The sequence below is a fragment of the Magallana gigas genome, chromosome 2 (genome assembly GCF_963853765.1).
Source record: "Magallana gigas chromosome 2, xbMagGiga1.1, whole genome shotgun sequence".
NCBI lineage: Eukaryota > Metazoa > Mollusca > Bivalvia > Ostreida > Ostreidae > Magallana > Magallana gigas.
In genome coordinates this window covers 20,666,653-20,681,420 of record NC_088854.1, presented here as the reverse complement: position 1 = coordinate 20,681,420, position 14,768 = coordinate 20,666,653, and the positions used below count along the sequence as shown (strand labels likewise).

At 34.5% G+C, this 14,768-nt stretch overlaps 1 protein-coding gene across 2 annotated transcripts; it reads left to right on the top strand.

Annotated features, from left to right (window-relative positions):
- Positions 1 to 279: 279 nt before the first annotated feature.
- LOC105332474 (mucin-22) lies at positions 280 to 12,522 on the top strand. Of its 2 annotated transcripts, XM_034446841.2 has the most exons (21): positions 282 to 787; positions 2,394 to 2,611; positions 2,961 to 3,035; positions 3,155 to 3,293; positions 3,404 to 3,536; positions 4,412 to 4,505; positions 4,825 to 4,902; positions 5,763 to 5,917; positions 6,213 to 6,356; positions 6,472 to 6,627; positions 6,734 to 6,878; positions 7,076 to 7,195; positions 7,960 to 8,011; positions 8,296 to 8,448; positions 8,537 to 10,227; positions 10,508 to 10,572; positions 10,806 to 10,978; positions 11,468 to 11,570; positions 11,687 to 11,715; positions 11,853 to 11,995; positions 12,130 to 12,522. In XM_034446841.2, exons 1-21 carry the CDS (start codon positions 667 to 669, stop codon positions 12,298 to 12,300), a joined length of 4,158 nt encoding a protein of 1,385 aa, XP_034302732.2. In that variant the 5' UTR covers positions 282 to 666; the 3' UTR covers positions 12,301 to 12,522. The 2 variants fall into 2 exon arrangements, 1 of the variants encoding a protein (XP_034302732.2); XR_010710856.1 differs by lacking the exon at positions 11,687 to 11,715 and having other exon boundaries at positions 280 to 787; positions 12,130 to 12,270.
- The last annotated feature ends 2,246 nt before the right edge of the window (positions 12,523 to 14,768 follow it).

The window sequence follows — 14,768 nt, the reverse complement described above, 5'->3', positions numbered from 1 at the left end:
ATAACGACCCATCTATTTCAGTAATGGCCATCGAAATACCCCAAAACACGTCGATTCTGATAAACATTAAAGCCTTCTACCAGCAGCATGAGTACCCTTTAACTTTTTCCTCAGTCCCCATTACAAACTATTGCGCAAAGTTGAGAAACCGTACCCGGTTCGTGACCAGAGAAATCGCAGTTCTTTTATTTTTCTTTTTTTACTTTTGAATTGACCGAGTCATCGTTCAGTGATGCATACCCGTAAATGAAGTTTAAATCGTGTCGCTCGGCCACGTTGTGTACATAATAAGCCTCTTACTACTAGGGATTCATTCTTTTGTAAACGTTCGAAGAATTGTTTACGTAGTATTCTCATTTTTACAGTTTGTTTCTTTCTCAATGGACGATAAGTTGATCGTTTGTATTACGTCCCTCTGTATATCGGAAATTTAAACTTTTATTTATAGAAGGTATAAATACCCGCTGTTATACATTAATGGTTGACAGTCTGACCACCCGGCCGCGATCTATAACACTCAATGAGAGAAGTCAGAGAAAATAAATGGCCGAGATATTTTGATATTTTCTTAACTTGAACCATTTTTTGTGTTACACCGCGCTGCTTTCTGTGATCTGGCCTCTGGTTAAGGAAATCGATCTTTCCTTTTTTTTTTTGCTCTACATTATGCATTTATCAAAAATGTGTTTTAAATTCTTAATGAGTATGTGTGTTATAATTGGGACTATGCGCCGTTCCTATGGGCTATCACTGCCTCTACCATTTGACATGGAAGGAGAGTATATGGGTAAGTCTGCACTTATTCAGCTTTGTGTTTAATATGAAGCAGTTCAAACCGGGTGGCTTCCAACTGTTATTTTACAATATTGATTTTTTTTCGTCCTGTAGAGATCTATAATTGAATTGTTCTGTAACACAAGCCAGCGATCTACCATACATGTAAATAGTTTCAAATTAACACGAAGTTTAATAGGAAATATATTAAACTGTGGATCTGGAATAGATACATGTTAATTTACAAATTATGCTGGAATCAGGACACAGGCTGCTGATAAATACTGACAGCGTTAATTCATAAAATCCACCAGGCCTCGTAACGCACTATGAATTTTTTAATAGAGATATATGGCACCCGTATACTTCACGAGGATTAACAAGTCTTTCCGCTGGATTTATGCTTGATCATCGCTTTTCACATTCATAAAAGAAAACTGATCTCGAATGGGGAATTTCAATCCATCCTGTCATAAAACATTATTAAACTTAACATTTTCTGGGATGTCTTTATTTAAAAAAATATTATATAGAAGATTTTGGAGGCTGTGCTGATCCATAATCACCGCCATAGGTCTGGGATCAAAAATCTGTATATCATTGAAAGCTTATTTTATTCAACAAAAACGTTTCTCGGGTCAGGTGCGGGATTAATTTGCAATGTCATCGCACGGAACAGACCCAAAAAGCTGGCAGCGATAGCAATCAGTGGTCATAAAAATCATTCCAAAACATTTACTCTCACAATTCTCTCATTATTCAAATTTTGAATTTATGAAGCATGTGGATGTCGTGCTCTTTAGAAATTAAAACGTTCGTCCATTGGCTTTGCTGTTAAACAATTGATTCACGGCCATACTTTTGTTAATATACATGTACGTCTAGAAGAACCCCTGACATACTGACTTGAGTAATGGACATTTACATGTACCTATACACAGAAACGTACATAACGATAACGATCACGGCTCAACCCAGTATACATACATGTACACAATGTGTATAATTATACCTATAAAGACCTAACATAGATGCGATAATTCTGTGTACATATGTCGTCCCCAGATCTTTTCAAACATTTCGACAGCTTCATTGAAGACTTCATTGTCCTGAGCTCGCCTGCGGCAGAACTACGGGTGTATTTGAATCGGTCAAGTTATGGTAGTTTAAAGATCTTTACTTAGTTAAACGATTCATGATCTGTCTATTCATTTTTGAAGATTCAATATCGGTATGTATTCTAAAAAAACCCAGCTAATTTTTTGTTTGTTTGTTTTTAAATATGAAACAGGGACGTATAATTATACTAACCTGATAATACGCTGAAGTATTATCATAGTATACACTGTATATAGTGTATATTTCTATAAAAACGAAAATAAATTAGGTCAATTAAACATAACGTTCTAAAAGAAAGAAAATTGGATTTTTGAATGACTCAGACATTTGTTTCTCGGAAAAATGCAATCACACGAGCGACTCCGGATTGCGGTCATGTTCACGAACAAAATAAATTCAAATGACACCCCTAATTACGCACGGTGAGATAGGTGTAGGCACCTATCCGACAGTCATCCAATTTCCTGTCATTGGAATCCTCAATTACTCATTGTTTTCAGGTGAGGTAACCGTCAATTTAAAAGAAGATGGCGAGCGCTTGCGGCGTTCTGCAGATGGCGTGTCCATTCCCGCCAAAACAATAGAGGTCACCTTCCCTTTCAATAACGGACAAGTGGACCTTCATTTAAAAAGAATGGATGAACTGTCAGCGAATGTTCCTGTCTTTGCTGCCAATGACAGAGGAGAGATAGCGCGACAGTATATACAGGACAAAAGTGTTAGTAATTAATGTACTTTCTCCACATCACACCTAAACTTTATTTATATGGTAAACACAAAACGTATATCACACGCGTTCACTTGCTGAATGCAAAGTACTAGTATATGAAAAATGCAGTATTCTTTTAAATACATTAATTCATATAAAAGTTTCATATATACAGTGTATATCTTCAGTGAAATTATTTTTTACAAATGAATAACTTCTTCCTGTGTATTTATCGTTTATAAGATTTTCGTGAATTTGCTGACATGCATTGGAAATGAATTTCTCTATCTGAGTTCTAAGAAATAGAAATAACTACGTGGCTTTAAAATAATTCTAATGACTTGATATATTTTGACAGAATGTGTTTTTCTATCAAGACGAAAGTAAATTTGCCGCTTTTTACGTCGAAACCACAGACAACGCACTGTGCATGGTATGTATAAAGAGAATGCAACATAATAAATGAATTAGAGTATATAAATGCATTTAAGATAAAGAATCTACCATGTTACACATTTTGTTATCCAACAAAGAATCTCTCGTGAATTTTAGTTTGGAAGTTTTGAAGATAGATCCAACGAATATTTTCTGGAACCAAAAGAGAAAAATTGTAATCCGGAAAGTTCTGGGGTGTTTAAAATTCTGATGGCCAAACACACAAATATCGCCTACAATGATAGCATACCAATTGGTAAGCTCATAAAATGACGTTAAAGCTTAAAATTATATATGCTGTTGATATAACTATTAATACGGTACTTAGCATGTAATTGCGCTGATATGTTGTTCATATTTGTGCAGATAAAACACAGAGGCGATATAGAGCCACCCCGCCGGGGGCCCCTGTACCCGAAGCTCTTGTGAGGCGAAAAAGAGCCGTACCCGAGTACAAGATAGAAACACTGTTGGTCGTGGATTTCTCTGTGTATAATTAGTGAGTATTTAACACGGCTTTTTTTTCATAAACCTAAGAATCAACGCAAATTATCTCGCTTTTGTTACGAATTTTAAAAATGATACATGTACAGAAACAGGTTTATTTAACAGCGGCTTATATTGTTTCCAGAGGATATTTGGCCATCTAAACTTTTCTTATATACACACAGAAAAGAGAATTTCAAATCTCTTGCCTTTATTACATGGTACCACCCTTATTACGTATTATAAATAATGTGAAATAAAAGAAAAGAATGAAATAAATGAGTACCATGATACAGGACGAAAGCTGATACATCGTTATCTCTACTAGATGATGTCATTGTCGTTATGCTGCGGTATATAGTGTCAAATACGTTACAGATTAAACAAGATAATATTTAAAGAGAAGAAAACGATATAGCGTGCTAAAATATGATTACCTTTAACATTTAACTATATATCTAATATCATGGCGAAATGAATACATATACATTAACACAAGTATTTTAATCCAAATTTATTCGAGTAACACTATAAGTTGGGGGTGTATAAATTTATGTCAAATTGACACGTTCTTCAAAATAACCTGCATTGCTATCTTTAATATCACCCATAAACCGAAATATTTTGCGAATGTAAGTAAATTTCGGGACAAAATTACAATTATTTGAAGTTCTAAATAAGCATCACCAATAAAAGTGTATCGACCTTTTGAATTATTTTACTGTTACATGTATATAAACGGCAAGCCACAATTTCCGACAACTAATTGCTTTAATTCAGCCATAAATAACGTTAAAGTAAAGCTTGTCTTGTAAATTATTGATCGATACAATGACGGTGGTTGGTATACACGTTATCTACTACATGAAATGTATTTTTTGTCTCTAGCTGGTACACTCAAAGTACAAAGACGACTTCCGGTGAGAGGGATGCGGAAGCAAAAGCCAACATCCGGCAGTACTACGCCTGGGTCATCAATGGGGTAACTCGCATAGAGCTAATTTTGTCTTGAATAAAAGATTATAATGTAAAGATATTTCATAACTTACATTATAAATGTGAACTAGTTTGCCAAAAGTTGATACAAAAAGAAATTTTGACGATTTTCATTTTATACATGTGATAAATATAAAGTTGAAATTTGATTACTTTTGATCAGTGACACTGAGAAAAAACATGTAAATCTGGGGTTTTTTTTGGTCAAACTTTTAATTACTATTAATATTAAATCAATCAATATTATATTTAGACATTAGTGCATTAAGTGTCTGCATTGAAATAAGCGCCCCATGTGTTTACAGATGGATGTACGATACAAGAACATACAGACCTCCTCATACACAATATCCGTTGTTTTTGCTGGAATCTATATAGCAGATGTAAGTATCGTTTATGAATTATTATTTTCAATATTTTTTTTTTTTTGCATGGAACTAATTTTAAAATTTCAGTATTTATTTGCACAGCTTTGTTTCAAATAAAAATCAATCCTTTAAAAAAAAAAAAAGAATTTCTTACTATTTTTGGGCTTTCTTCATTGGTGTTGCCCTTGGCATGCATGACCTTGGTAAAAGAAAAGTTATACATTTTTATTCAAATTAAGATTTAATGTTCAAGAATTTTTGAAATGTGCTAGAATTTTAATGGCGAAAAATATAATGGGAATACTCATGTAAAGGTATAGGAGAGAGAAAAGGCCAATGACAGGCAAACGCCCGTACTCTATGACTTGTATTCCTCAGCCGACACTGAGTTCTGCCACAGCTCTCTCTTTTGTATAAAGGGTTTCTAAAATGTAATTATTAACAAAATTGTTACTTTGTTTGACTTCAATAAGAATGCAAGGCTGAATAAACACGTATTAAAAGAGTGATATATGGGGACATATTTTTTCCATTAATGCAACTGGGCATTAAGAAAGAAATCGGAAAACCATTGAAATCAAAATATACATGTAGTGAGCTTTTGAATGCTTTAATGAAGACTTTGCCTTCAAACCCAATAAACCACTATTATTACACAGCGCTGATATTGAAGAAAAGCATAAAAGTCGAAGAATACAATATCTTTCGAAATGTAACGAAATAAAAAATCATCAGAATAATCGTCACGAAGTCGTTCCTTGAAGAAAGTATAGAAGTCTGAAGCAATCGTTATCACGAATCAATAATTTTCAATCTTTCAAAAACAACAGTTTTAATTTTCTCAACTACACAATTTTGAATTGAATGTTTTTTAGACACCTTCAAAATCGACCTTCACGGAAAACAACAAAGATTCTTCAGTACCTACACCTAAAGTTGAGGCCTCGACCGTTCTTAGTGACGTCACAAGCTGGGTTAACAGCAATGCGGGGAGCCTTCCCAGTAACGATCACGCAATGATGTTTTCAAGGTAAAATTTTTAAATACATTGTAGATTCAATTTCACGTGATTTTCAACAGTTCAACAATGTGGACAAAGTTAAAAAAATCAAACGCCTTTATTTATGATTTTTTTTAGACAACGAAATTAAAACCTCAAAACAAAAACTCAAATATCATTGATATAAATTAAAGGCGTTTCAATCATATTACCACAGTAGGTATAAATTTACATGAATTTTTTCTCTCGGTCTTTTACATATTCTCTAATGGGCCGGTCACCGGCTGGAGTTGGTATCATAATGACCGTTGTTTTGTCGCCACAGGTACGACTTCACGAGTTCAGGGTCCAGCAGTAACGCCGGCCTGGCCTGGGTCGGGGCGGTGTGTACTACCCAGAGTGTGTCCATCGTGGAGGACCATTTCAACTTCGTCATCCTGACAGTAGCGGCTCATGAACTCGGACACAGGTTTGTAAAAACATAATTATACATGTATATAAAAAACTGTTTAGATGACTTCTTGACCGCGTGTATTTATCAATGATAATGAAATATAAATAATTTGGTGTATTCTATTTGTCAGCCTGAGCGCCGAACACGATGGTACAGGGAATGGTTGTAGCAGCTCGGATGCCTTTATAATGGCCGCATCGTCCTCTATAGTAGATAACACGAATCCTTGGAAATTCTCAACTTGCTCAACGGGCTATTTCACAGCCTACATTTCGGCCTTAAACAGGTAAAAAGGTCATTCTTATACATGTATATGTGAAAACTTTCAGAACAACAGTTTTTCTTTAGCTTGAAATTTACTACAAATTAACTCGATTCTGTTTTTGAAACAGCGGAAGTAGCGGAAACTGTATGACGACACTAAATGCAGGATTTGACCCGACAGCTTTAAACCAATACACAAGTTTACCTGGCCAGGTGTATGATGCAGATGCCATGTGTAAACATATAGTAGGGCCTGCATCTTCATTTTGCATGGTAAGATTGTTTAGAAGTTTCTTACTTTAAAACTAGGAAAGTTTGATGACTTTGAATATTTGTATTAAATGGTCTCCATTAATGGACAAGAACAAATTAAGAGCAATGAAGTACTAGAGGAGAACTAAATTTAAGAAATCGATATTTAAAACGATAAATTATGACTGTTTATTCTTATTTGATAATGTACTCCACAGTTCCCGTATAACAACAATTATACGTCCATATGTACTACTTTGTGGTGTCGCAAAACAGACGGAAGTGGGCAGTGCGAGTCGGCTGCGGGGGCGGACGGTCTTCAGTGTGGAAACAGAAAGGTATTAATAGTAAAGTCCAGCTGTAGTTAAACTAAATAAAGCTAACTTTTTTATTTACCTATGTTTTGCATGAGTATTTTTGTTCTAAAATATTGATAATTTTATGATGAACTATAAATTACCGGTATACCTTTACATTGAAACACATCTTCAAGGGGTAATAATGTACATTAAAGATCGAGGTAATATCTAGGAGTAAAATATTTTTACGTTATTAGAAATATCAGATCCTTCATATTCAAGTTACTTTAATTTGTTAACATATTTTAAGTTTAATTTGTTAACATATTTTAAGTTTGGTCGAATTCTTGAATTATGCTACCATAGCACATTCCAAGAGATCTTCAAGTCTGAAATAACGGTATTTTACAAATTTCCGAAGTTATGTGGAATTATTTTTATATTTTCACACCATAGTATATTAAAAATACATGTTTATTAGTAGTACCAATATACAGTTTGCCATTTATAAAATGAGAAGAACACAACCATCAATTTTAAAATGTACAGTCTTTTATCGAATGTTTGATTTCATTAATTGGTTTCAAACAATTTGAAACTTTTGGTCAGGAAAAGTTCGAGTGAATCATTTATACTCTTAATACAAAGGGTTTACTAGTATATCAGAAAAACAAATTACCAAGATTAAGAAAGTTTGCTTATCTGTTGTGTTCTTATCAGTTGCTGCACAAAACACCTAAACATATATTCCAGTGAGTACGAACCAAACAAACTAACATTAGTCCATGAATGTTTCGTTGTAGTGGTGTGTGTCGGGAGTATGTACGGACGACGACTGTGCGCCCTCTGGGGACGGTATGTGTTACAATAAAAGAAGGAAAAAAATACTCTCCCTTAGATTGAATAAATATATAAAGTCAACGATTTGTCGAACTTAGCATGCTATTGATTCTTGTTGAAATCATTATGCAATGCCTATACGATATTATGTACACATTGAAAAGGCTGAATGGTTGTGACCATTTTGGACTAATTCAATTATCTTAAGACGAAGACAACAAAAAATTCAAAGTAGATTTGTTGGGGAATTTGCTGGTCATACAGCCTTCTTTAATATCCTGTTAACAATTTATTTCCAGAATCGTGTTTATATGGTGACAGAAGCGGTGAAGTGATTATTTTTAACAACGCTGGGAAAACCTGCTCACAGGTTGCCAACGAGCCGCACATATGCTACTCCGTCAGTGATGAATGTTGTAAAACCTGTGCCAAATTTTACACCGGAAGACAAGGTAAACAGATGCACCATAAAGGACGAATGATAATAAAGAAACAAGAATGAAAAGAACTCTGCTTATATCTGATCTGTTATTTTTTCAGGTTGTTTGTATGGAGACAAAGCCTTGGGTTGTACCAGCGGCCACTGTGCAGCAAATCCAGATTTATGTTGTGGAACCTGTTATACTGGCACAACAGCAGTGCCAGTGACAACAACTGAGACACCAAATTTGTGCAAAACAACAACAATACTTTCTACTTCAACAATTGCAACTTCTACTACAGAGCAACAAACAACTACAACAATTTCACAACAACCAACAACCACAGTGCAAGTAACAACAACCTTAGAGCCAACAACAACTACCACTATGCCACCAACAACTACAACCATTCCAACAACAACTACCACAGAGCCCACAACAACTACCACAGAGCCCACAACAACTACCACTATTCCAACAACAACTACCACTATGCCAACAACAACTACAACCATTCCAACAACAACTACCACAGATCCCACAACAACTACCACAGAGCCCACAACAACTACCACAGAGCCCACAACAACTACCACAGAGCCCACCACAACTACCACAGAGCCCACAACAACTACCACAGAGCCCACAACAACTACCACAGAGCCACCATCAACTACCACTATGCCAACAACAACTACAACCATTCCAACTACAACTACCACAGAGCCCACAACAACTACCACAGAGCCCACAACAACTACAACCATTCCAACAACAACTACCACAGAGCCCACAACAACTACCACTATTCCAACAACAACTACCACTATGCCAACAACAACTACAACCATTCCAACAACAACTACCACAGAGCCCACAACAACTACCACAGAGCCCACAACAACTGCCACAGAGCCCACAACAACTACCAGAGAGCCCACAACAACTACCACAGAGCCCACAACAACTACCACAGAGACCACAACAACTACCACAGAGCCCACAACAACTATAACAGAGCCCACAACAACTACCACAGAGCCCACAACAACTACCACAGAGCCCACAACAACTACCACAGAGCCCACAACAACTACAACCATTCCAACAACAACTACCACAGAGCCCACAACAACTACCACTATTCCAACAACAACTACCACTGAGCCCACAACAAGTACCACAGAACCAACTACCACTACATCAGAACAAATAACCACAACTACCATTATAACAACAACAACCACAGAACAAACAACAACTACCCCAGGACCAGTAACAGCCACAGTGCAAGAAACAACAACCTTACAGCCTGCAACAAGAACCATGGAGCTCACTACAGCAGAATCATCAGCAACCACAGAACCAACAACAACAACCACAGTACCAACAACAACCACAGATCCAACAACAAGTACCATTAATATAGACACAACCTCTACAAAATTAACAACACTAAGCAGAGAATCAACAACTACCACCACGGAACCAATAACTACCCAAGAAACTACAACAGAGCAAACAACAACTACTACAGAACCAACCACAACTATCACAGAACCAACAACAACTACCAATGAACCATCAACAACCATTACGTCCACTGCGTCAGTTACAACCACTGCAGCAATAACCACTACCACCTTACCATCAACCACTACATCTACGGTTCCAGTTACGACAACTGCGACTGTTATTGGAACTAATGAGATACGGTTCATATTTGTGATCAGATTAGTGATTGTTATCACAGAGGACCTGACAATTAGTGCCCAGTACTCAATTGTGATGATAAGGGCGGAAACTGCAGTAAGTACATGTACTTATCATATTAACCAATCAGTGTGGAATGTCTTTAAGAGTGCTGGATTGTCAAAGACATTTATAAATTTCATTAATCTCATTTAGAAGTTCTTTATATAAGTATTTAGGAAAATATAATTCTTTATGTAAAAATAATTTTAAAAAATTTTTTTTTTCATTGAAAAATTGGTAATGAGTGAAATGCAGAGAAATCCTCTTTGAGCACTTTGAAAAATACCAATTTACCAATTCTAGAGTACCTAATAGTTGATTCATCTATTTCAAGCTTACAGAACTTTATCGGAGGAGACTCGGTAGTAGATTCAAACGATGCCGAGTCAAAAGAGTAAGGTATGATTAAATGGCATTAGCATTTTATTGGAAACTTCATATCATACAAGGTCTTAACAATTATTTTATCACATAAGCAATTACAAGTACTTCCTTTTAATATCGAAATTTCTTTTTTGTAAAGAGACGCATGAAGAATATTATGTTCGAACTTATATATCTATCATTAATTACTAATATATCAAGTTATTTAAAGAAGTGTCATAAAATTGAAATATGAATAAATTTGACAGAAGTGGAAGCTTGATTGTTGATTATGATGTAATCACTAATGAGGAACCTGCTTCGGCTTCGGATGTCGTGTCTGTTGCCAAAGACCTCGTTTCCGGTACGGAGAATGTGACGTATGACGGACAAGCAGCACCAGTGTCGTCTGCAGCTTTTGTCGATTCGTCGGGAACAAACGGTATTTAATAGTAGTATTAACATTACAAGAAATAAATTGACGCAATCGTCAACAGAACGGCTGCAATTCTGCAAACTATTTGTATTTCTGAACCACAATATATATAATTATATACATATGTATTTGTAATGAAAAAATTCGAATTTTGGCATTACATGAAAATTCACTTACAGATATATGGACAAAGTTGTGTGTATCAACTTAAATATTTAGAGTTATACACATCATATATATTATACGTGTATTAAAAGTTAAAGGAACCTATAGCTAGAATTAAGATAAAAAAAACACGTTTGTGAAGTTTTGATTATTACGAATATAAAAAGTTTATATTTTCAAAGAAAATAAAACCCAAATTAGGAAAAAAGTTAACTTTAATATGGATAGTGTTGTCGGTGTGCCCGAACTTGACTTGTTTTGCGGTCATATTTTCGAATCATCAAGACCGAAAAAAAATCATAGTTATCATAACGTACCTTTCTCTTCCAGTAAATATAAGCAGTGCTACAACGGGTTGTGAAGTTTTGGAATCCTCCAGTTCCTGTGGGTCAGGATATAAGTGTATCGAGGGAAGTTCCGGCCCATACTGTCGGTACGCATAAAATTTTAAAAAATTGATTTCGAATGAAAATATCAATTTTGGTTATATGATTGACATACATGTGTACGTATGATTTTTGTTATCATTTATTTGATTTTTTTTTATAGCAAATCCGTCTCTGAATACGATACGCAAAGTAAGAAATTTTTTATCGATCAAAACTTTGAAACATCTTTGGAAATGAAAAAACCAAACATTTGGAATCTATTTAAAAATGACACACCAATTGAAAAATGAATATATATAAGATATCAATGCGATTTGTTATTTCAGTGCTGATCATAATCGGTGCTGTAGTGGGGTCGGTTTGTCTCCTTGTCACAACAGCGGGGATTTTGGTGCTATGTATTTGTAAAAACCAGAGGAAAGAAAAAGACAGGAGTCGACATGGCATCGACAATCCTGCTATCACCCCGGTAAGGCTATTGACACTCTCTTGTATAGAGTATTTTCATTCAGAAATTTGTGCTTTTCTACAATGAATTATCGCCTCTTTTATCCAAAGATTCCTTTGAAAGATTTTAAAGAATTGTTGTTTTTTAATTTTCAGGACGACTTTCATCATAACGGCCGACTTCATTATGAGAATGACAGCGACATGGGCAGTCCGTTTTATGGCAGACGATGGTATCCAGGGTATAACGAAATGGCGCCAAATGGCACATGGCACCAACAGCCAATGAGCAACGTAAAATACTCAATACCGAGGCCAAAATACTAGAGACAATAATTTTATTGATTATATTCATCATCAACGAAATGAATCTAAAGTCATGCAATTTTTCGTTCAAATGCATAATAAGACTAAAAAAGTGCCAAATTCTCTCACGGATGAATGTGTTTTTGTTGTGCAATATTATAGCTCTTTATTTGTATCTTTTTGTACAAATGCGTTTTATAAATATCATTTTATAGCCTGTACATGAAAATATATATAGTTTTTTAAAAATTAAAGTACTCTATATTTTATATGCTTTTATTTTTCTCTCTTTACTTACTGCAGGTGAACGTCTTCATAACTACATGTAATTAAAATAACCTATCGTTAAAAAAATAAATCGCGTAAGATTGACCATATGAAGGTGTATCTAGGGTGTGTGGTTTTCGTTAGTGCTCTTTAAGTGATGTGATTTCTAACATCTTGGCTGTAAAGACGCGCAACCATTTTAAAATGGTAATTGTCACATGAAAACTGTATCTTGATACACCAATTTGTCCATTTTATTGAAAGTTACATTTGTCCTATTAATTTTTATGGACTTTGCAGTTCAGATAAAAATCAGGCAAGGAAACTTAAATTCATGTTTTCATCGAATGCAGCGATTTGATTTTAGATTTTAAAGAATTTTAACAAATGGCAATTATAGCATTTGTTTGGTGAGTTATAATATAAAATTTAAAACTATGGAATTAAAAAGATCCAATGAACAAAGTGAATGAAGCCAAATGTACCATTAGGACCAATGTACTTGGGGAGTAATATGAGCCACGAATCAACTTGCGTGCTTTATTACGAGCGTCGTTTATACAGACCCACGGGTGATGGAGAGAGGAACGACGTGTAATTAACTATAAGTTTTCGACGATGTGATTGCTTATCAGTTGTACAAATTCTATCTGTTCAAATGGGAATTCTGTTGGAGCAGTTATCTTTCTTATCTCTTGCAGTCCATCTTTCACTAAGATATCTGATTGTTTAAAAAAAATTATGTTGTCCTATACCAGGATCAATAAAACACGTGAACTATTTTGCGCTCTGCTGATTATCACCAACACATTATTTGATGCACATACATTTATATAAAAATCATTTGTTTCATTGCATTTGATTAAAAGATTTTTTTTGCCAAATTTTTTACTCATGAATCAATTATTGTCAACACAGAACACATCATACGATAAATTTAAAATGTCAGTACGCAACGATCAAACGCGTAGTTTTCACATCAAAAAATCATTTCTGTTCTCTTGTGTATTTCTCTTGGCAGCATAAATGTCTCTTTGCCATGTGAAATTTATTCAGCTTTGATGTTTTCATTTCTATTACTGCGTTTAACTCTACTTTCACAATAGAAAAAAAAGTTCAACTACCGATGAATTAACTAATTCCTTTAAAATATTTATGTTGGCATAGATCTGTCATCACCTCTTTTCAAATAATTATGTCGACGTGTCAGATATTTATGTCAATTTGTCAGATATTATGTTGACTTGTCGGAATGTAGTCATATTGACTAGAAACTCAATATTTTGTTGTCAAAGCGTGTTAGTGTCATTAACTGCCATATCATTAATTCTGACATAAAGATCTAACAAGTTAACATAATTATCTGACAAGTCGCCATAAAGATCTGACAAGTTAACAAAATTATCTGACAGGAAAAACAAAATGGCCACTAGTTTACGGAAACGTTTAACCGCCTCTCCTTGTTGCTTTACAACGCGATATATTCACATAAATATATTGTCATATATGATTGTTTTAATGTTTAGCAATTTAATTATGACAACAAAATTTTTTTAGTGACACCATTTCGAAATGTTTTTGACGCCTTAAGCACTTTAATCTGTTAAAGTCGAATTCCTCAATGTCGCGCTAAAATAATGCGTATAAACTATGCCGCCAAAATTAAATGTCGCAGAATTTATTGCAACATAATTGTGTTAGGCGAACTCACCTAGGCGATTTATCTAAGTCAGAGAGGAGTTTTCACAAAATTTGAACGGCTAGAATAATTAGTTTACCGATAAAATGCTATGATATGGAGAAGAGATGGTAAACCCCCTTGATGCTTTGGGGTTAAAGCTTTGGTTAAAACCATATATACAGACTGAAATTAATTTTTTTTGTTGAAATTTTTTTTTTTCTTATTTCAGGTACTATTCATTTAACATTTTTAAAAACTGCATTCTTCGTGTTTCTTATACATGTATACTTTTTCGTTACCATAAAATAATCTAAGTATTATGTTTCCCAACCCAAAGGTTTAGTCTTTCTTTTTCTTTTAAAGTTGAAAATTTAAAAGTTAAAAATTAAAAAAAATTTAAAATTTAAAGTTGAAGTTTAAGAACTATACAGAGCATTCGGAAATGTCTATTTCTCTCAGTAATTTTATATTTAATCTTTCAAAAGCACTTCGAATTATGAAGAATCATTATTAGTTGGGTATAGATAAAACTCTTCATGTA